Source organism: Neophocaena asiaeorientalis, unplaced genomic scaffold (assembly GCF_003031525.2).
Source record: "Neophocaena asiaeorientalis asiaeorientalis breed wild unplaced genomic scaffold, Neophocaena_asiaeorientalis_V1.1 scaffold91, whole genome shotgun sequence".
NCBI classification, from domain to species: Eukaryota; Metazoa; Chordata; class Mammalia; order Artiodactyla; family Phocoenidae; genus Neophocaena; species Neophocaena asiaeorientalis.
Window position 1 is genome coordinate 14,153,078 of NW_020173198.1, and position 21,580 is coordinate 14,174,657.

Below are 21,580 nucleotides of genomic sequence, written 5' to 3' on the forward strand. Positions count from 1 at the left end.
TGACCACCATCCAGGTTGCTCGTAACAGGACACCCAAGTCACAGATACTGATTCAGCACCGACTGTGTACAGCGAAGTGTGGACGGTGGTGTGCGAGGCTGGCTTGTACCGATTTGCCAGAGCCAATGGTTAGATTCCGGAAATCCTGCAGGCTGGTTGTTAAACGGACATTACTAAAGACTAAGTTATACCAACTTACAATGAAAATGGATCATATTCGAAACAAAGGTAACGAATGTTCAAAATCCTCACTACCGAGTTATCTTACTACATTTTAATCTGCACTGGAGGTTATTTGCATCTACCGCAGGGTGGACCTGTGACGCAGTGCTGTGCTTCTGCACAGTGATTCCCACGTCTGCGTTCAGTGATGGCACACGGGCCGCTCGTGATGGGCTGCAGTGGGAGTATTCACACCTCGGAAACGGGCAAACAGGGCTGGCTTTTCTTTTTTCCCGTGGCCTTGAGTGTAGGACCCTGGTTAAGAGTGTGGGTTCAAGTCTCGCTCGGCCACTTAGTAGCTCTGTGTCCACTGGCACCTGACTTAAATGCTCTCTGTTAAGTGAGGATAATGACGGCCCCTCACAGGGTCAAGGTCAAATGAAATGGTCCCTGTAAAGTGCCTAGAACAGCACCTGGCACACAGCTGAGGCTCCAAACAAAGTAACCATTGTTATTATCGTTTGCGTAGATGTTGTTAGTGGCGATGGTGGGGATGGGCTTCTCACCGAGGAGGCAGGAATGACATCCTCCTTCCTCCACCCGCAAGCCTTCCGGGATGAGCTGCTACAGCCCCCTCCTGCTGTGTCTGGCTCTGGAAAGCTGTTCCTGAAGCCAACACTTGCAGCCCGAGGCCTCCCAGAGCAGGACGCCTGCTCCTGCGCGGATGCCCAGCCAGGCCCCGCGGCTGCACATGTGCTGGAGGTCTTAGAAGCAGATGTGTTCCGAGTCCAGGGAATCACAGACGATGCCCAGGCAAGGCATCCACCAGCTGGAGGGAAATGCACCTGAGCCTGTCCGGAAGGCGGCAGGGCTCCTGGGGTAGCTGCCCCAAACTAGGCCGATGCTGGCCAGGGCCACTCTAAAGGTGGTGGTCGGCCCCAACAGGGGGCTGCTTGTGTGTCCCGCATGAGGAATTAAAGGCAGAACGAAGGGTCCCCATCGGCTCCACCGGCAGAAGGCACACACAATGGGGATGCTGCCCAGACCCTGGGGGCAGACATGCTGGTGAGAAGGGAGGGGAGGGGGGTGGTTACGCTGGCCTGTGAGGGGCCTGTTTCGCGTTTGCGTCTTGCTGAGGTCAAGCTCTGTGCACGGGGACTCAGTCCCAGCTGCTCAGAGCAGAGGAGGCCCGAGGTGAGGCAAACCCGTCCCAGCAATAGTGGACCCCTGGCTGGGTGGGATGAGGGCTCATTCTTGGCCTTGGCCAAGCACAGCAGGAAGCCAGGACCTCGTCACTCTCTCTGTGGCTTTGGGCTCGGGCCGAGGCAACGAATCTGAGACTGAAGAGGCACGGGGGAGGGAAGGCAGGATGTGGGGCCGGCATCCCAAGCCAAGCATCTCCTGAAACCCGAGAGGTGCGGGCTCTGAATAGAGTCCTTTATTTCCTTGAGTTTTTGGAGACTTGGTGACTGTGCTGGTCAGACCTGCAGACAAGGGGCAAAAACTGCAAACCCCTGTTGATTAGCCATCACTGCTCATAACTCTGAAAAACGTTCACATATTTTTTTCATTAAAAATATCAGAAGAGATGGCTATCTCACTAACTTTGTGAAATACGCTGACTCATTATAATAACTAGATTATAATCGTAGTGAACATGTATTGAGCTTTTATTAGAGCATAAAGCCCACAAATGCAGATGCCGTGTCTCTTCTTCACCCGCACATCCCTGGCCCCTAAAGCATGCCTGGCATGTAGTAGGTGCCCAATAAATGCTTGTTAAATTAAAGAAAAAGAATGGGCCAGCCTGTGTGCCAGGAGCTGGGATTCAGTGGAAGGAAGCCCAGACGAGCAGCCTCATCTCTTTGGGTCTGTGACACTGTAGGCAGGAGATCCTAGTGTTTCCAGCCATGCCTGGAGGCAAGGAGATGGATGAGGTGACCCTTGCGGTTGGGGGCCTCTCACACTTTCCTCTCTGATTTCTAGGCCGCAGAGCTGTTCCTGACGCTGGTGTCTGAGCTCCGGGGCCTCTCCGCGGATGAGCTCATGGAACTCTGGGAACATTCTTTTTTCGAATGCCGAGACAACTGGTAAGGGCCTCTCCCCAAGTCGGGGGCTGGTCCAGGAGCTGCCTGGGGGTCCTGGTGGGCTGGGTAGTCTTGATGCTGTCCTAGGTCCGCATTGAGAGATGGATGGCGACACTTCAGCTCATCCCTGTGATACTGACTTGTCGTCCTTCAGTCTGGGGACGTCTGCCAAGAAGGCGATTAAGAGGGGAGCTTCCCACGGGGGCTTCCGGAGACTGGAGGCTGCAGGACCTGGCCGGATAAAGACAGGCATTGTTCCCTCCCCACACAGGGACCCTCTTGCTGAGAGCTGGAATTAGCATTCCAATGCGCCTTGGGTACCCTTCTCCTGGGGGTGGAGGGGTGCTGGGCAGGGCTGGGACCTGCCTGATGTGAGGCCAGCAAGGGGTGTAGAGAGACCCCCAAGCGTGGAGGGGAACCTCTGAGGACCTAACTCCATCGGCTGAGGGCTGTGCAGGGGAAAGCTTGCGGCTCCTTCCCCGAGTCCAGCCGTTCACTGGGCCCCTGAGATCCGGATTTCAGGCTTGTGAGCTTTTCAAAGGCTCTCAAAAAGATTTTGAGACCTGAAAAAATTTTATCTACTTGGAACTATGAAAGACCCCAAATCAACATTACCAAATGTCTGATTGAATGACCACCAAACTTAGTAGCTAATAATGCACAGATAACTTCCAAGCGTTTTATCTCTTATTCACTCATTTAATCCTCACAATGACCCCATGAGGTAGGTGGTTTTATTATTCCTATGTTACAGCTGTGGAAGGAAACCAAGGCACAGAGCAGTTAGGAAACTTGCCCAAGGTTACACAGCAGAGTCGGGATTTTTGACCCAGGTGGTCTGTGCTGCTCCATCGAATTCTTATGGGCTTAAAGATAAATGATATTTGACTTGGGCACATTTTAATTATCTTTGGTGTAGGAAGGGGCCCCTGAGTCTTCCTGTGGAGCTGCCTGTTCCCTTCGTGACTCACCCTACTTGTCACTCAGGATTTTCCCACAAGCCCCTGTGTCCCACTTGTCTACCTAGATGTTGGGAATCAGGGAGAGGGGAGACTCTCCCCAGCTCTAGAAGTTTCCAAGAGGACTGACACTCTTGAGAGAGTTTTCTTGCCCTCACCTCCTCCTCCATTTCTGCCCAGAGGCTGGTTTTCCAAGGCCCAAATCTATGAGGAAAAGAGAGGAAACACAAGGGCAAGAGATGGGAAGGACAGGTAGGACATTCCTCAGATGAAGTGGCCTGTGTTCCTGACGGCTTACGCTCATCTTGGGGCTGGTCTTGTCATCAGCATTCCCATTTTATAGATGAGCAAATTGAGGCCAGAGACTATTTATGGGCAGATGGTGTGTGTGGAGCGGGGCAGTGGGGGTGCCTGGTCCTTTGTGGCCATGGATGCCACTCATCGGGGTTGATGGGGTGGGGGGTCCCAATCTACCCCCTGCCCCGTGTGCCCTGCTGCCTCATGTGACCCCAGCTCTGGGAACCTCCCGTTTCTACTGTGACCTATGCACCCACCCCCGTTCAGTCATCATTTTCCTGTTTAGACCCATCATTTAGACCCTTTCTGGAACTTCTCAACCTTTCGGTAATCTTAAAAAAAAAAAAAAAAAAGGGAAAAGATCCTGATGTTGGGTGAGAGCATTAGAGGTTTAATGGGAGGCAACCTGCTAATTGTTGATTCCTGTTCTATGCAAGGGGTTCTCACCCTACATGGTGACCATGGTTGATTTCTGGAGAGCAGTGGGCAGGGACTCATGTCGCCCCAAACCGCTGTGTCTCCAAGGTGGGCAGCACTGCAAGGGTTTAGACTGGACCGCTGGTGTCTCTGTGGCCCTAAGAGCACAGGCCCCCGGCCAGGCCGCCTGGCTCCCAGGCCCGGCTCGGCCCCTTCCCGGGGGTGCGAGTGTGGACAGGTCCCTACTGTACCTCCGAGCCTCCGATCGCTCCCGGATGACCTGAGGCTTCACAGGAGATGTCCTGGAAGGCTCCCGGGGTGTGTGGGTCACCGTCATGACGTTCCCTGGGCCTCTCTCCGTCTCAGGCAGCCGCTGGTGGATGCCCTGCCCTCTTGTGGCACCAAGCCTTGCGTGAGCCTCATGGCGGAGCTCATTGTGTCCGGGGAGTTGGAGGCAGATGAGACAGAGGCATGGCTCTGGTCACTGGCGTTTGTCCCGCAGCCCACAGATGCTATGGTCCACGCGCTGCTGGTGAGCCTCTGCATACCACCCCGCCCCGTGTCATCCCTCCCCTGCTCCACTGCTGATTGGATGTGGTGGGGAGGGGTGGGGGAACCTTCTGTCCTCCGGGCTTTGTGCCAGTGCCTCGTGGGACCAGTGGAGGCAGGTCAGAGAAATCCGGGTTTGAGTCTCAGCAGTGTCCCTCCCAGCTACGTGATCCTAGGCAAGTGACTTGACCTCTCTGAGCTTGTTTTCCAATCTGTAAGGTGGGGATGGAGCAGTACTTCCCTCTTGGGCTCATGGCGAGAAATGAGATGCTGAATGTGAAGCAGTTCTCCTGATGCCTGGCACAGACTCAAAGCGCTTTAAATTAGAGCTGCTATTATTCCTGTGATAAAGCATATTTAATGAATCTTGAGATTAGGAAAGCATGTGAAAGTAGGCCAATAATTTCTGACAACACAAGTTCTTATTTAACCCCCACGATGCCTCTATGAAGTAGGTGCTTTTATTACTCCCATTTTACAGATGAGGAAACTGAGGCCCAAGGAGGCTGGGTAGCTGGGTGATGCAGCTGCTGTGCCTTTCCCTTGGACCATGGGGGGTGTCCTCCAGCTGGTGGTGGGGTCACTTGTCAGTCCTCACCCTGCTGTCCCAGACTGGTAGTGGGCTAGGATTCAGAGGTCACCAGTGGGGAGTGGAAGCGGTGATGGGCCAGCCAGTGTCCCTGGACCCCTGTGCTGGCTGATGAGGGGGTCTCCAGCAGGATCTTTCAGTCCTTCATGCTGGAGGGGCTCTGGCCACCCTCCAGTTGGAGTGTAGGGAGCATTCACCCCTGGCCTGACCCCTGACCCACAACTCCAGAGTTGGCAGTGGGGCTGTTCTAGGCTGTGTGATTGGCTCCATTCATTAGGGGATTGGGCACTGACTTGGAGCCAGACGAGGGCCGGGCCCCAAGGGGCATCACCCATAGCTCATGGCCTAGCAGGTGACACTCTGACCATAGGGACGTCAGCGCCATCCAGGGCCTACGGAGGCTCAGCCAGTGGTGGGCAGGGTCGGGATCCCTATTCCTTCTTTGTTTGTTCGGCCTGAATGCAGTGGCCAAAAGCACAGACTCTGGTGCTTGATCCCTCTGCTTCAGAACCCAACCCTGTCCCTACCAGCACGAACTTGGGCAAGATGCTTCACTCTTCTGTGCCTCGGGTGCCCGTCTGTGTGGTGGGGGTAACTCGTAGGGTGATGGTGCCGACTAATAGTTGTTACGACGTGGGCTAAGTGCTATGTACGCACTGGTGTCGCTGCTGTGACCACTTGCCAGGGACACGCCGTGAGCAGAGCAGGTGGGTGTCTCGGCTGTCTCAGAGCCCAGGATCTTCTCTCACCTGCTTCTCGTAGGTTCTCATCCTGCTAGACCAGAGCTTGCACCTCTCTGGACTGTATTTGCTTTTTCTCTCAACCTGTCACAAGGATGCACATGTGCTGTGCTGGGCATGTGCTAGGGATGCAGGCTTGCTTTGTGCAGCCTGAAGCGGGAGGATGGAAGGGAGAGGGGGGTAAGAAAAAGAGGGAGGGGGAGGAGGAGGGAGGGGGAGGGAGGAAGGCAAGAGATTATTATTATTATTTTTTGCGGTACACGGGCCTCTCACTGTTGTGGCCTCTCCTGCCACGGAGCACAGGCTCCGGACGCACAGGCTCAGCGGCCATGGCTCATGGGCCCAGCCGCTCCACGGCACGTGGGATCTTCCTGGACCGGGGCACGAACCCGTGTCCCCTGCATCGGCAGGCAGACTCTCAACCACTGCGCCACCAGGGAAGCCCGGCAAGAGATTATTTTAACACACTTTTTATTTTAGGATAATTTTAGATTTACAGAAAAGTTGCAGATAGTACAGAGTTCCTGTACACCCCTCCCCACTTCCCCCATTAGTAACATCTTAAATCACCAGAAAGTGTTTGCTACAACTAAGAAACAGACCTTGCTACCTTACTGTTAACCAACTCCAGCTGTTCACATCCTACTGCTTTTTCCACTAATGTCCTCTGTCTGTTCCAGGGTCCCGCCCAGGGTCCTACGTTGCAGTTAGGGGGGGTGTGTTCTTACATTTTAAACTATACATTCAGTATATATATACTGAATGTATACATAAACTATACATTTTAAACTAAGCTAAACTATACAGGAGACTGCCCTGCTCTTAAGTATCCAGTTTGATGTTTTCACATCCGTGTTCACCTGTGCAACCACCCCTGGACAAGATATAGGACATTTCCAGCTCCCGGTCGGTGACCCCAAAGGTCATGGTGATTCTGACTTTTCTGACCATCACTAGGTTTTGCTTGCTTTGGACGTTCACACCCGTGGGCTTGTGTGCATCTGGAGTTTGGCTTCTTTCTCCCATGTTCTCTGTGAGATTCTGTCCGTGCCGCGTGTGCATGCACACGTGTGTGTCGGGACTTTGCTCTGTTCTGTTGCTGGGCTGTATTAATGGTGTGTTTTGCTGAACAGAAGTTCTTTGTTTTGGTGAAGTCCAGCTGATCAGTCTTTTCCAGCTACTGCTTCACCTCCCCAAGGTCATGGTGCTTCACCTCCCCAAGGTCATGGTGCTTCCTATGTTTTTTTTTTTTCCTAGCAGCTTAATTGCTTGGCCTTTTGGGGAGGGTTGGTTTGGATATGAGGAACTGGGTTTGGCACAAGATGAATGGGTGTTAAAGCCACATTGGAAAAGTGGTCATAGGCTTAGGGATGATTTTATGTTTCCATCTTTAAAGATTAAAAAAGAAAGTTGAATATTTTAGGCAGACTTTTAATTGAATTATTTTTTTAAAATACTGTTTTATTATTTATTTATTTTGACTGCACTGGGTCTTAGTTGTGACATGCGAACTCTTAGTTGCTGCATGTATGCGGGATCTAGTTCCCCGACCAGGGATTGAACCCGGGCCCCCTGCATTGGGAGTGTGGAGTCTTACCGTACCCCTGGATCATCAAGGAAGTCCCGAACCAAACCTTTTAAAGTCAGAGATTTTGGCATTAAGATCTGGTGTTCTGACTCTTGTGAAGTTGAGGGAGGCTGACAATTCTGGACAGACCCCCAGGGCAGCCATCAAACAAGCAGGGTCATTACTGTCTGGACCCTCTTGGAACCCAGGCCTGACACTGGCCCAGCTGTCCTGGCCCTGTAGCTCCCAGGTGGGGCCTGACTCCCAGCAAACCAAGTGGCTACAGCTGTCCTGCCCTCCCCACAGAGCCCTCCCCACAGAGCCCTCCCAGGCTTCTGGCTCCATCTTTGGCCCTGGGAGGGCCCAAGTCTGCCCTGCCTTCCTGCTGGCAGCCTTCCTGGGGCAGAGCGGGCAGAGGTGAAGGCCTCTGGCAGGCAGGAACCCTCACCCCGCGGGTCTGAGTGGCTTCTTTCAATCTTTTCATAACCCCTGCATCCCAGCCGAGCCCTGCTTTCCCTCCTCTGTGTTAAGAAAACAGAGTGTTTGTTTTCATTTGCCAAATCTGGAATAACATTGCACATGCTTTTCCAAGCCACAGGTCCCCGTTCCTTCCACAAAGGAAACACACACACACATACACACACACACACACCAAGACTCACATACGTATACCTGAAGACGGTTACATGGGAACATATGGGGACACACACCCACAGGAGGACACATATCCACACGTATCCACATATTGAGACATACACACCAAGACTCACACGTGTACCTGGACATGCAGATGTACTCACACAGACATGCCATACATGTACACACACACACACCAGGACACACACACAGGGACAAGTAGGGACATCCACCCACACCTGGACACCCCCCCCCAGGATAAACTGGGATAAGTGTGCATTCACACACTGGGACTTGCATGTGTACATACGGGGACACACCCACGTCAGTACCTGTGCACACACACACATTGGGACACGTGCCCTGGGATATGCATGTACCCTGAGACACGTGCACACCTACACAGGAATTCACACACCCACAAACACTGAGATTCTAAAACACACACACACTGAGATGCACGCACACAGATACCCTTGCGTGGACACACAGACCTGGTTAAGACCATGAACCCAAGGGAAGAACAGCTGGTGCAGAGGCTGTATTTCCCCCAGGCTGCCAGGCGGTCCCTGCTCTGGGCTGTAGGAATAATAGAGGCCACTGCCTGATGCCCAGTGCCCGGGTCTGGTTTTCACAAATGAGTCCAGAATATGTATTTTGAGAAACAGTGAGTGCAGGGGGAGCGCCTAGCCTGGGAACCAGACCCTACAGGGTCAAGTTTGTCTCTACCACTTTCTGGCTGGGTGACCTTAGGCAAGTTACTTAACCTCTCTGTGTCTCAGGCTCTAAGCAGGTGACACGTGTGCCCTGTTAACAGCAGAGCCTGGCACATAGGGAGTGCTGTGTGTTTATTAAATAAAATACGTCTTTCTTGGTTTTCCTCCGAGAGGCCTAGAACCAGCACTCCCCTCTTCTGAGCCCCCCGCCCCCCCCACTTTTGTCTTCCTCTCAGCTGAAAGCTTCAGTGCCCTGGGGTAAGGGTGGCTGAGTGTCTGGGGGAGCTCTGCTGAGCAGCTGGAATGACCCTCCTCCGAATCAGCCTGGGCTGAGTCCCTGCCACTGTGAGGCCCCCGGAAGAGAGGGGTCTGTTTGAGCTGGGTGGGTTGGGCAGTCTGACCCCCAAAGGAGGGCTGGGTCTCCTCCTGCTCTTCAGGGAACCAGACTGAAAAGGGCCCCAACATGTGCTGTGGGAGAGTCTTGATTTTCAGGTAGTTTTCGAGCTGATTGACAAAAACATAGCCATTATTAAAAATTAAATGATCTAAGCTTGCAGTTAGAGAAATCATATTAAAATAAAGGTACGAGATGGATAATTTATTTATATTTGGTTGCATGGGGTCTCTGTTGCAGTGAGCGGGCCTCTGATTACGGTGGCTTCTCTCGTTGTGGAGCACAGGCTCTAGGCGGGCGGGCTTGAGTAGTTGTGGCACCCGGGCTCAGCAGTTGTGGCTCGCAGGCTCTAGAGCGCAGGCTCAGCAGCTGTGGCGCACCGGCCTAGCTGCTCCGCAGCATGTGGGATCTTCCCAGACCAGGGCTTGAACCTGTGTCCCCTGCATTGGTAGGTGGGCTCTTAACCACTGCGCCGCAAGGGAAGCCCCGAGAGATGGATAATTTCTAATGGTCTTACTATGCGATCCCGTGTCCACACCCTCAGGCTTATTTGCATTGCTTGTGTCGTGTGTGGACCAGTCACAGGAGATGTGCCTGCTGCTGACTCCCCATCTCTTCCCAGATCCCTTGTAGTGACTCAGCTCAAATCTCCAGGGTGGGAGCATTTACACCATGGAAATTGGCAAGCACTATACACAAGGGACTTTCTTATTTCCTGGGTCTGTTACCAAACTCAGGTTCAGCTGCTCACCACTAAAAAGCCAATAATTCGAGAGGCAAGTGTCAGTAGAAAGGAAAGTTGCTTTAATCAGAAAAGCCGGCAGTCTGGGGAGAAGGTGGACTTGTGTGTTGAGACCAACTCTGAAGATTCTGCTCAGCCATGACAGTTTTTAAAGGGAAACACGGGGGGAGAATCTCAGTGAATCACTGGGGCAGGAGATTGGGTTCTGCATTGTTCTGTGCATGCAGACTGGCTGACTCTCTCTTCAGATGTTATCTTGCCCGCGTGATCTGCTTGCAGGACTCCTTAGGGGTAGAGAGCTAGTTGGGGGTAGAGAGCTAGTCATTCTTTATTCTTACTTTCTTCTTTATTCGTACTTCTTTTTATCTAGGAAAAGAATCAACAGGTTAGGCAAGACCTGGTGTGCATTCAGAAAAGCATAAGTCAGGAGGAGTTCGTTTTAACTGCTTAGTGATCTCATTCCTATAATTAGGCTTTTAGGGTTAGAGGGAGGACAGAAATGGGTGAACAGGAAAGGGGCAAAAGAGCTGCTTTCATCAGTAGGTGGGCTGGGCAGTTGCTCACCATTTACACTAATGCTACTGGCCGTGCCTTTCCCTTTGGGTTCTTCTGGATTGGACCCAGGGCCGCCTCTGTTAAAGACAGTCTCCACTCAGAGCACATCTTTTCCTCTTTCCACCTTTTTGCCCAACTTCCTATCAAGACCCTGGGAGAGCAAAGCCAATGCTGGGTGCCCTCAAGCCCCCACCAGGTCCAGGACAGCATGGTCCCAGTAGCCCCAGCTGACAGGCGGGAGGTACAGTGGCCTGGGAGCTCTCTCAGCCCTTGCCAGTTCATCCCTCTCACTCCCAGAACTGGGGGCGGGTGATGCTATTTGGAGAAAACCAGCCTGGCTGGGTGGCAGGACACAGCTTGTCTGGTTTTCGTCTCCCCTGCTGTAGACAGGGGACTGTGACCACTACTTGGGGATCCTATGGTCCCAGAAGAGATGGTTGGTCTCTCGTGCGGCTTTACAGAAGGGCGTAAAAAGCTGGCTTACTTGTTTTGCCCATTGATCACAGAGAGAGAACTTTGGTTTTATTTCTTACACGTTTCATACATCTTGGGAGGTGGCAGAGCCGTGCCACCACCCGGGGTGGGCCCTGACACTTTGTCGGAGATTCTTCACCATATTCCACCCAGAAGAACCTCACCACCCCCACCCTGCTCCCCCAGACTGGTGATGTAGCCCAGGGTTCCTCACCCCTGGCACTGTTGACATTTGGGGCTGGGTTCTTCGTTGTGGGGCTGTCCGCTGTCTTGGAGGATGTTTAGCAGCATCCCCGGTCTCTGCCCACTAGATGCGAGCAGCACTGTCCCCCATTTGTGACAACATCCCATCTCTAGACTTTGCCAAATGTCCCCTGTCCCCACACCCTGAGGTGTGGTTCTCCATCCTCGATGCACGTGAATGGTCATCTGGGGTGTTTTAAGAAATGCCCCATGCAGGTCCCACCATGGACAATTTATTCAGACCCTCAGGGGTGGGGGGCCGGGGCCTCTGTATTTTTAGGAAGCACCCTAGATCTGCACATGGCGAGACCTGTGAAGGACCACTTACCAGGCTTCTCGGCTGGGGTCGGGGGGCCGGTTTCTGTCCCCAGCCACTGCTTCAGACCCCAGAGGCCAGCCCCAGCGCCTTCCTGGGCATCTCAGCTCTGGTGCATAACCTCTGTGTGTCTCTGGACGGGCCCTGTGGGCAGCTGCCTGGTGTTGGCTCCCTCATGAGGATCCTGGAAGACGCCTTGGGTGCCAACTGCACCTTTCAGGAGTCCTCAGATGCTGATCAGGTGAGGACAGCCCCATCCTGGGCACGGCCCCTTGATGGAGTCCCTGTCAAGTGGGCGAGCTGTAGGCTGAATGGGTGGGCTGGGCGTACCCATCAGGCCTCAAGGCCCCACCACTATCTTGTTTCAGCTCCAGCTCGTGCTGAAGGCCATTGGCAATGCCGGCCTGGCGGCCGTAGCTCTCACCCCCAAGCTGAGCACTTATGCGTCCCTGAGGAGCTGCCCAACTGAGATCCGGCTGGGGGCCATCCAGGCCTTCCGGAGGGTTCCCTGCTCTGCAAACGTGAGCTTCTGCATGTTATTTCATTGTGGTTGGCATTGGGCAGTAGTGGGTCTCAAACCACTGTTCACTTCTTTATTTGCTCATTCATTCATCACATTTACCGAGCGCTTGCTATATGCTGGGCACTGTGGTAGGTACTTGCGTGAACAGGTGTCCAGGTCTCTGTTCTCATAGAGCCTGTGTCTATGTGGGAGGCATATATTTATCAAATAAATATACAAATAAGTATATGATTACAAACAAACTATATATAAGCCACCTGTGCTGTAAACGCTCTGGTTCAGGGGTCGGCAAGACATGGTCCATGGTCTACATGCAGCTTATTGCCTGATCTTGTATGTAAAGCTTTGTTGGAACACAGTTGCGCCTGTTCATTTATGTGCGGCCTGGGCTGCTTTTTTGCTACGACAGCAGAGTTGAGTAGTTTGCAAGAGAGACTGCATGGCCTGCAAAGGCAAAAAATAATTGACTATCTTTCCCTTTACAGGAAAAGTTTGCTGACCCCTGTACTAGTGGGTCCTGTCTCACTTAGAGTCAAAGCCAGAGTCCTTATAGAGACTTATCAGGACCTGTGGTCTGACCACTGACCCACTAGCACCTCTTGGCTTCACCTCCTACTTCCCTCGCCACCTAACTCCCCCCCCCCATAAGCCACACTAGTCTCCCTGCTGTTCTTCAAGCCTGCAGGGCTTACTTCTGTCTCAGGCCATTTGCATGTGCTCTTCTCCCTTCCTGGAATTCCTTTCCCCTGTATATCCCCAGGCTTTACTCCTTTATCTCTAGAAGGCCTTTACTTAGAAATCACTTTGCTGTCAGTCTTCCTTGGCTATTTCACCTGAAATTGACCTCTTCAAGCCCCCCACACCTCCTGCTTCCCCATTTTATTTTTCCCTCTTTAGCAGTTATTATCACCTAATGTATTATATATTTCACATATTAACCTTATTTAGTGTCTGTCTCTGCACTAACATGTAAGCTTCAGGTGGATAAAAGCTGGGTTTGTCTTGTTCATAATTGTCACCCAGCACCTCGCACCTTGCCAGGCACATAATGGGTGCTCAGTAAATATTGCTGCATGAGTGGATGGGTAAATGGCTGTGCTATGAAGGAAACCAACAGGTGATGGGGCAGAGAATCACGGGGTAGGGGAGGTGGCTTGCTTAGGAAGGGGGGTCGGGAATACCTCCTGTGTGTCAGTTGCTGTGCTGTGCTGTTTCCTGTAAATGAAGTTTTCTTGGAATGCAGCCACGCCCACTTGTTTATCCCTTGTTACCTGTGGAAATTGATGAGGCTCTGGCTGGCCTGTGGGAGGATGGGGATTAGCAGTGACTGGGGAACCTACCACCTCCCACAACCGGGCCACAGGTGAGAGTGTCTAGAGCAGCTCTGGAGACGTCAGGAGAGCTGGGGCAGGGCGTCGGGGCCACCTGCTGGAGCCAGTGCAGATGAGGGGACATCGTGCTCCTGGGTGGAGGTGGGTGGTCCCTGAGTGATGACTTTCCCCCTGCCCGAGGCAGCGATCCGTGCTCTCCAGCCTGTACCAAAGCCCCAAGGAGGATGCTGAGATCCGCATCAATGCCTACCTGGCACTGATGAGGTGCCCGGACGAGGAGGTGTTTGCCCAGGTGCGGCGCACCCAGGCAGGAGAGCCGTCCACCCAGGGTGAGCAGCTGCAGGTCGGGGTTGGGGGGCTGGGGCTGGCCTGGTGCCACCTGGTGGGTGCAGGGGTTCAGGAGCGTGCTCACGTTCCATCCGTCAGGTGTTCTGTCCCCTTCCCGTTCCCCTTCTCTTAGCACACTGTCTGGACAAGTGGCCTTGCATGCCCCCCTCCCCCACGTGGCAATTGAACAACCTTGGAGAAGTTGGTTCTCTGTGGTCCTCAGTTTCCTCATCTGTAAAGTGGGGTGGAAGTCGCTGAGTTCCCTTCTAGCCCTGGTCAGGTCATGGCACAGTACCTGGAGGAGAGACTCGAGGCAGAGGAGGGACAGTGTCTGCGAATCTCAGATCCCTTGTGGGGTCAGAGAGTTCCCTTTAAACAGGTGGAACTTCAAAAAATAGGTTCAACTAATTTTCAAAAAGTTTTTACATAATGTACAGTGAGTTGACATAATTTTCAGTGAGCTGAGAGCCTGGGGCCTGCCAGCCTGGGTTCAAATCCCAGGTCAGCCACTTCCTACCTGTGTGCCTTTGGACAAGTGACTAAACTTTTATGAGCCTCCATCTTCATCTGTGAAATGGACATAATAACAATACCTCCCTCACAGAGGAAGCATAAAATGAGTTGGTACAGGAAGACATTTAAAACATTGTAAGAGCTGTGTGCATAGCTGTTACTTTTAATGTTATTATCACCATTGTTACTACTATGTAGCCAAAATTTCAAAGCAGATGGCAAAATATAAATGGAAAGTTAAAGTCTGCCTTCCATGTCTCCCGATCCCTAAGTCCTGTTTCCTGAGGGTACTGACTGTGACCAGTTCTCTTGTGTGTCCCATCAGAACGTGTAGGGTACGTATGGACATGGGCGTGTATCTCCTTAACAGCAGTAGCGACTCAGGATCATGTTATACGTGCCATTTTGCTCCTCAGTGCGTCTGGGAGCTCTTTCCACATCGGCACACTTGGACTCTGAGCTACAGCTGTTCGGTGTTCCACTAGGAGCTTAACCGTCATCGACGTTACCAGCCCCACCGATGGGCACTTAGGTTGTTTCAGGCCTTCTGCCATGAGGAGCAACAACCAAAATGAATCTCTCTCTATATCCACTCCTGGGCCCTTGTGCTAATCTAGCCAGAGGAGAAGTAGCCAACGTAAAGGGGCACACTTTTTTTTTTTTTTTTTTTTTTCGCGGGACGCGGGCCTCTCACTGTGGTGGCCTCTCCCGTTGCGGAGCACAGGCTCCGGACGCGCAGGCTCAGCGGCCATGGCTCACGGGCTCAGCCGCTCTGCGGCATGTGGGATCTTCCCCGACCGGGGCACGAACCCGTGTCCCCTGCATCAGACTCTCATCCACCGCGCCACCAGAGAAGCCCAGGGGCACACATTTAAAAGTCTGAAGTGATACTGCTAAACTACCTTCTAAAGAAACAGCAAACCCCGCCCCCTTGCCAAAAGGAAAAGAAATGGCTACAAGAAGTTGCAGACCGCTGTTGGGGGTGGAATGGGGGTGGGAGAGGGGCCTGTTCTGCATCAATAGGCCACTGGGCCAAGTCCCTCAGAGGGCATCAGCCAAGGGACAGCCTCGATGGAGGCCCTGGGGTATCAGGCTTGCATGTTGCCTGATGAAAACAAAAGGCAGACTCAGCTCTGTTCCGTGTGGATTGTTCCAGAAGCTCCCTGCTGGGCATTCTGAGACATCCTCTGGGACAGGCAAGAGGACTGGGGTTCCCAGTTAGAATAATATCCTCTGTTGCACTTTCTCATTGGTGCTCTCATTTCATTTTTACCACTCTAGAGAGCCTCAGAGGGTCCCCATCGCGGACTGCATGTCATCCCTTTCCCAGCCCTGAAAGGTACTCAGTCCTTTAGGTCCAGGCACTGCCCTTGACTGATCTGCACAAACAGCCCTGAGAGATAGGTCATTATAGTTCATTTTACAGATGAGGAAACTAAGGCTCAGATAGGTAGAGTAACCAGCCCAAGGTCACACAGCTCATAAATGGTGGAACTGGGATTCAGACTCAGGGCTGACTTTCAAACCGGGACTTTGCCCACAATACCCCCCTTTTCCTTCTGGAAAGCATGTCAGAATGCCCTGCACAGGCTAGATTTCTAAGTTCCATTAAGGCACTGCTCTTTGCCGCCGTTTCTTCAAAGAGGACGTGGTTCTCAGTAGCTAGGCTCCTGAGAAGCCCCTGGTGGGTGGAAATAGCAGGACCCAGGAAGGGGGGTTGTGGGGTCTTTTCTCTGGGTTGTGCCAGCTCCAGGTCCTCCCTCACCATTCCCCCCTCCCCTCCCCACTGGCTGCGCTGGGACTCCAGTGGGCTCCTTTGTGTGGAGTCACCTCCTGCAGTTGCTGGAGACGGGCGACCCCCTGAAACGGGCCCTCCGGGAGGCCATCCCTGAGGACATTGTCAGCCAAGAGTTCCATCCAGAGACCTGGAAACACTCGTCCTACTCTGACGTCACCTTCCGCTCAGGTATGGGCATCCTGGGCAGGTATTGTCCTGCTCTGGGACCACAAAGGCTTGGGGACCTGGGAGTTCTAACTCCTGAGGACATGTGGATCAAAGATACCATTTCCCAAATGTCAAATATTCACATGCCACTTCCTTGATTTTTTTATTTTTATCTTTTTGCTGTATCCAAAATAGCACCTGCCATTTTTGTTGGAAGAGTTAAAAAATAGTTAAGTGTGAGCCACTTCATAGCATTCAACTGAATAGTACTTCCATCTTTTCTCTAAACTGGTTCTTTTAAACTTACACTTATTCTAAAAGGAAACCTTTTATCCCTACCATTAGTGGAAGATCAGTTTAACTCTGTAAAAATAGGGTTATCCTAAAAAGAAATGCAGTATCTGTGAAACACTGTTGTTCAATTCCCTTGCCTGCCGAGGGCTGTGAATTTGAGAACTGCTTTTTCCTGGGTGAAAAAAGGAGATTAGCATCGAAGAGAGACAGCTGCCTCCTTGTAATTAATCAGAATCAAGAAGGGACCCTGTTCTAGCTTAGGTACCCAAACCCCCTCAACTGCTCAGCAAGTCTGGGGGTGGGGTGCTCTGGCTGCCCCCTCTCTGCCTGTCAGCAGGTGTGGGTACATTTGTGACCCTTCTGTTCTGACCTTCCCTCTGCCCTTGGTAAGGCTTAGGTCTGAGCTTCCTATCCTGGCCAAGAGGATGCACTGTGTGTCTGGCCCTGTCTCCGGCGATGGTGGCCAGCTCCCACCCGGTTAACGGTGTGGTGTATACTGATCCTCTGTCTGTTCTAGCATCGGGCAGCCTGGGAGCCAACCTGGAGGGTACCCTTCTCTTCTCTCCGGCCTCCTTCCTTCCCCGTTCTGCCACAGCCAACCTGACTGTCCATGCCCTTGGTCGTGCCTTCAACCTCCTAGAGGTAAGAGGGGGCCTTGCTTCTCCTCAGGGCCTCTCCTGGGCTTGGGGCCATTCATCTATCTTTCCATCCATCACCTCTTGTATCTATAGATCTACTCTCACATCTTATACTTCCAGCTTTTGACGTCTACCCACCCGTCTGTCTGCCTATCCACCCATCTATTCACCCACCTACTGACTGATACATAAATCCATTCAACTACCACCCACCCCATCCCTCCTTCCCTCCCTCCTTCTCATCCATCTCATCCATCTATGTACTTTGCATCGTCTCTCCATCTGCCTTCTCACCTACCCATCTATTCTTCCAGTTATCATCCATCCACTCACCTATCCATCCTTCCACCCACTCACCCACCCATCCATTCACACCCCATCTGTCATCCATCCATTATTCATCTATCCATCTCATTAATCCCTCTCATCCATCTACCCTCCCACTCATCTCTCCATCTGCACTTTCACTCAATCATCTATTTATTCTCTCAGTCACCCACCCATCCATCCACCTAGTCATCTACCCACGTACCCATCCATCCACCTGCTCTTCCATACGTCTATACCTCTTCTCTGTCCATCCATCCACCTATCCATCCTTCTATCCTCATCCGTCTATTCATTTATGTACTTGTCTACCCACCTCTCCCTCTACCCTCTCATTCACCTATTTATTCATCTACCCTTCCACCCACCCATACATCTATCTATCAGTCTCCTCACCCACACATCTCTTCATCTATTCTCCCACTTATCTATCCATCCTTGCATCCATCTATCCACCTGTCATCATTGGACAATATCCATCTTCTACCTGACATGTACCAGGCCCTGTGCTGGGCTCTGAGAATATGATGATGAACAAGAGAGACATATCTCTGCCCACTTGGTGCTCACAGCCCAGAGAGGTAGACAGATAAGAAATGAGTAGACACATTGATAAAACGATGGCAACTTTAAGTAGTGTGTTTAGGGAGGTGAAGTTTCAGCTGAGATCTGAAGGATGAACAAAAGCAGTCATGTGAAAAGCTGAGGTAAGAGCCTTCCAGGGAGGGGGCCCAGTATGTGCAGAGTTCCTAAGAGAAAGGGCTTAGTGTGTTTAAGGAACAGAAATAGAGTAGCAAACTTTATTTATTTTGTGTGTGTGCATCTGGCAAGTGTTGATTTTTCTTTATTGTCCAGCAAACTTTAAAGTAATGGATTGACTTGGGACCCTTCCATTTCTTCCCCCCAGGTCCCTGTAGCTTGTCTGAGGGAGGGTGCTCTGTGCCGTATCCCAACCCTTTCTAATTTATGGAGAACAGGGCACCTATCATCCAAACTTTGCCCGCGGGGCTCAAGGCTGACCCTCTGGTGATTTCTCTGCAAATGCTCTCAGAGACACTTGGATGGGAGGATGGAAAGAAGGGATGTAAGAGTGAGTGAACAGATGGGTGGATGGATGGGCAGATGGAAGGAAGGAGGGACTTGTTCATTCATCCATCAAATTTTGAGAATCAACCAGCTCATCTGTTAGTCAGGGTTCTCCAGAGACATAGAACTCTTTCAATAGGATTATGGAGGCTGACAAGTCCCAGACCTGCAGTCAGCATGCTGGAGAGCCAGGAGAGCTGATGGTGTAGTTCCCGTCTGAAGGCAGGAAAAAGCCAGTGTGCCAGTCTGAAGGTAGTCAGGCAGGAGGAATTCCCTCTTATTTGGAGGAACGGCAGACTTTTGTTTTATTCAGGCCTTCAACTGATTGGATGAGGCCCACCCACATTATGGAGGGCAATCTGCTTGACTCAGTCTACTGATCTAAAATGTTAAAGCCATCCAAAAATGCTCTAACAGTAACGCCTGTAATAATGTTGGACCAAATATCTGGGCACCCCGTGGCCCAATCAAGTAGACACAGAATTAACCATACCACCAGGGGTTGAGTGTGCTTAGTGAATGAGACACAGGTCCCTGTCCTCATGGAACTCAGGATCTTGCAAGGGAGACACACAAATTAGTCTGAGTGTGACCTTGGAGTAGTGTGCTTGACACTCAGAGGAAGGAGTGATAAATTTGGCTGGGGGAGGGGAGGGAGAATGTGTGAAGGGAGTGATATGGGAATTTAGGGAAGGCTTCCCAGAGGTGGTGACATTTGAACCAGGGCTTAAAGAATCAGTAGGAACTTGCTTTGTGGCACTTGCCAAGTAGATCTGGAGCTTGATGACTTTCTAAGATTGTACCTCTTGGCACTTGGGCCTGGATGGACCCTGGGGAGCCGAGGGCCCCCTGTTCAAGCTCCCAACCCCATAGCTCTTGGTCAACCTTGTGACTGGGTTACTCCTCCCTGAGCCCCTGGCTTTCCTTCCTAGCTGGGGCTCCGGCTGGAAAATGCCGAGGAAATAGCCGGCAGGCTATTTGGCCCGAAGTCATTCTGGGGGCAGGAAGAGGAGAGACAGGCCCAGGCGGAAAAGCCCCCAGAGCCAGGACCAGGGCCTACACCGCAGCCAGCCAACCCCGCCTGTCCAGGAGAAAGGTCCACAAAGATGAGAGACCTGCAGCGGAAGGTAAGGGAAACGCCCAAGCCCACCTCACGCCCACTCCTCTACGCTGTCAGGTGTCAGCTTGGGCTTTGGGACTGGGGGACCCAGATGTCCATGAACTCTGACCCTGCCCTCCCACCCCCTTACAGAAGCAAATTTCCGGTCCAGATCTCAGTAGTGAGCTGTATCACATACATAGAGAAGTGCCCACCTCATGTGTTTCCCCCAGTGGAACACATCTTTACAACGAGCGCCCAGACCCTCATCAGCTCCCCAGACACCCTCTTCGGCCCCCCCCCATTCTGATTTACCCACCCATACCCAAGGGTAACCACTGTTCTGACCCCTAAAAGCATCAATGAACTCTACTTTAAAATCAGCTTTGTTGAGATATAATCAAACTACAATAAATGGTATGTGTTTAAAGTGTACAATTTGATAGGTTTTGACATATGTATATACCATGAAACCATCACCAACTAAATCAACATATCCATCACCCCCAAAGGTTTCTTCGTGCTTCTTAATCCCTTCCTCCTGTTCCCTGTTGTGATAGGCTTCTTCTGTCAAAATAGATGTTTGTATTTTCTGGAATGTTGCATAAATGGAATTATACAGCGTATACTTTTGTTTTTAAAGCATGTACTCCTTTTTGGCCTGGCTTCCTTTATTCAGTGTAAGTATTTTGAGATTCATCCATATTGTAGAGTATACTAATAGTTTATTTCTTCCTGTGGCCATGTAGTGGTTCATGGTATGGATGAACCACAGTCTGTTTATGTATTCACCTGTTGGTGCATATTTGTGTTATGTCCAGTTTTGGGCTGTTACAAGTAGGACTGCTATGAACATTCGTGTACAAGTCTTCATATAAATATATGTTTTCATGTCTCGGGTAAATATCTAAGGATGGGATGGCTTAGATCATACGGTAGTTGTATGTTTACTTGGGTAAGAGCTAGCTAAACTATTCTGCGAAGTGGTTGTACCATTTTGCATTCCCACCAGCAGCGTATGAGAGTTTTAATTCTTGTACATCCTCGCCAACACTTGGTAGGATTAGACTTTTTAGTGTTTGCTATTCTAATTGTTTGTAGTAGTATCTTGGGGCTTTAAAGTACATTTTCCTAATGCTACTGATGTTGGGCATCTTTTAGGTGCTTACTTGTCATCCATACCTCTTTGGTGAAGTGTACGTTCAAATATTTTATCCTTTTTTAAAAATTCGGTTGGCTTCTTATGACTGAGTTTTGAAAATTCCTCCTCTATTCTGAACACAAGGCTTGTATCAGATATGTGACTTGCAAATATTTTCTCCCAGTGTATGTCATGGTCTTTTCATTCTCTTAACAGTGTCTTTTGAAGAGCAGATGTTCTTGATTTCAATGAACTCAAGTTTATCCATTTCTCTTACGCATAAAGTTTTGGGTGTTACATCTAAGAAATCTTTGCCTAATGCAATGTTACAGAGATCCTTGGGACCCTCTGGAGATTTCTAGAGTTCTTTCTCTGTGTGGCTCTTTCCTCTCTTGTACTCTGCCCTGCAAAGTCCAGCTACCTTGGTCTCCCTGGACTCCCAGATCCTCAACCCCGAGAGTCTGTCATGCCCCGCTGTTCCCCTCCCTGCACCTCAGCCTGAGCTCTCTCCAGGCAGTAAGCTGGGGCTCACCTTGCTATTTCCCATCTCTTGGGTTCACTGTCTCACATTACCTGATGTCTCATGTCTTGGGAACTTTTGTTTCATCTGTTGCTCCACGTGGGAAGATAAGTCCAGTCCTTGTTACTTCAATATGGTTGACAGCAGAGGTCACATCCAGCTTCTTTTGTGAACTTAATATAAATGGAATCATTCACCGTGTACGCTTTAAAAAAATGAGGTGAAGCTCACGTAAACATAAAATTAACTATTTTAAAGTCTACAGTTCAGTGACACGTAGTATATCCACAGCCTTGTGCAACCACCACCTCTGTCTAGTTCCAAACATTTTCATCACCCCAAGGAGACCCCACGCTCATTAGCAGTCACGCCCCGTTCCCTCATTTCCCAGCC

General features: G+C 51.2%; 1 protein-coding gene across 1 annotated transcript in view; it reads left to right on the top strand.

Moving 5' to 3' along the window:
• LOC112399289 (apolipophorins-like) overlaps nucleotides 1-21,580 on the top strand; it is a 52,658-nt gene that overhangs the window by 19,555 nt on the left and 11,523 nt on the right. Inside the window, exons 9-17 of the mRNA XM_024744363.1 lie at nucleotides 2,149-2,252; nucleotides 4,289-4,454; nucleotides 11,499-11,684; nucleotides 11,812-11,964; nucleotides 13,482-13,626; nucleotides 15,419-15,451; nucleotides 15,945-16,103; nucleotides 16,894-17,018; nucleotides 19,360-19,554. Coding sequence (XP_024600131.1) covers nucleotides 2,149-2,252; nucleotides 4,289-4,454; nucleotides 11,499-11,684; nucleotides 11,812-11,964; nucleotides 13,482-13,626; nucleotides 15,419-15,451; nucleotides 15,945-16,103; nucleotides 16,894-17,018; nucleotides 19,360-19,554 — 1,266 coding nt within the window. The remainder of the gene's footprint in view (nucleotides 1-2,148; nucleotides 2,253-4,288; nucleotides 4,455-11,498; nucleotides 11,685-11,811; nucleotides 11,965-13,481; nucleotides 13,627-15,418; nucleotides 15,452-15,944; nucleotides 16,104-16,893; nucleotides 17,019-19,359; nucleotides 19,555-21,580) is intronic.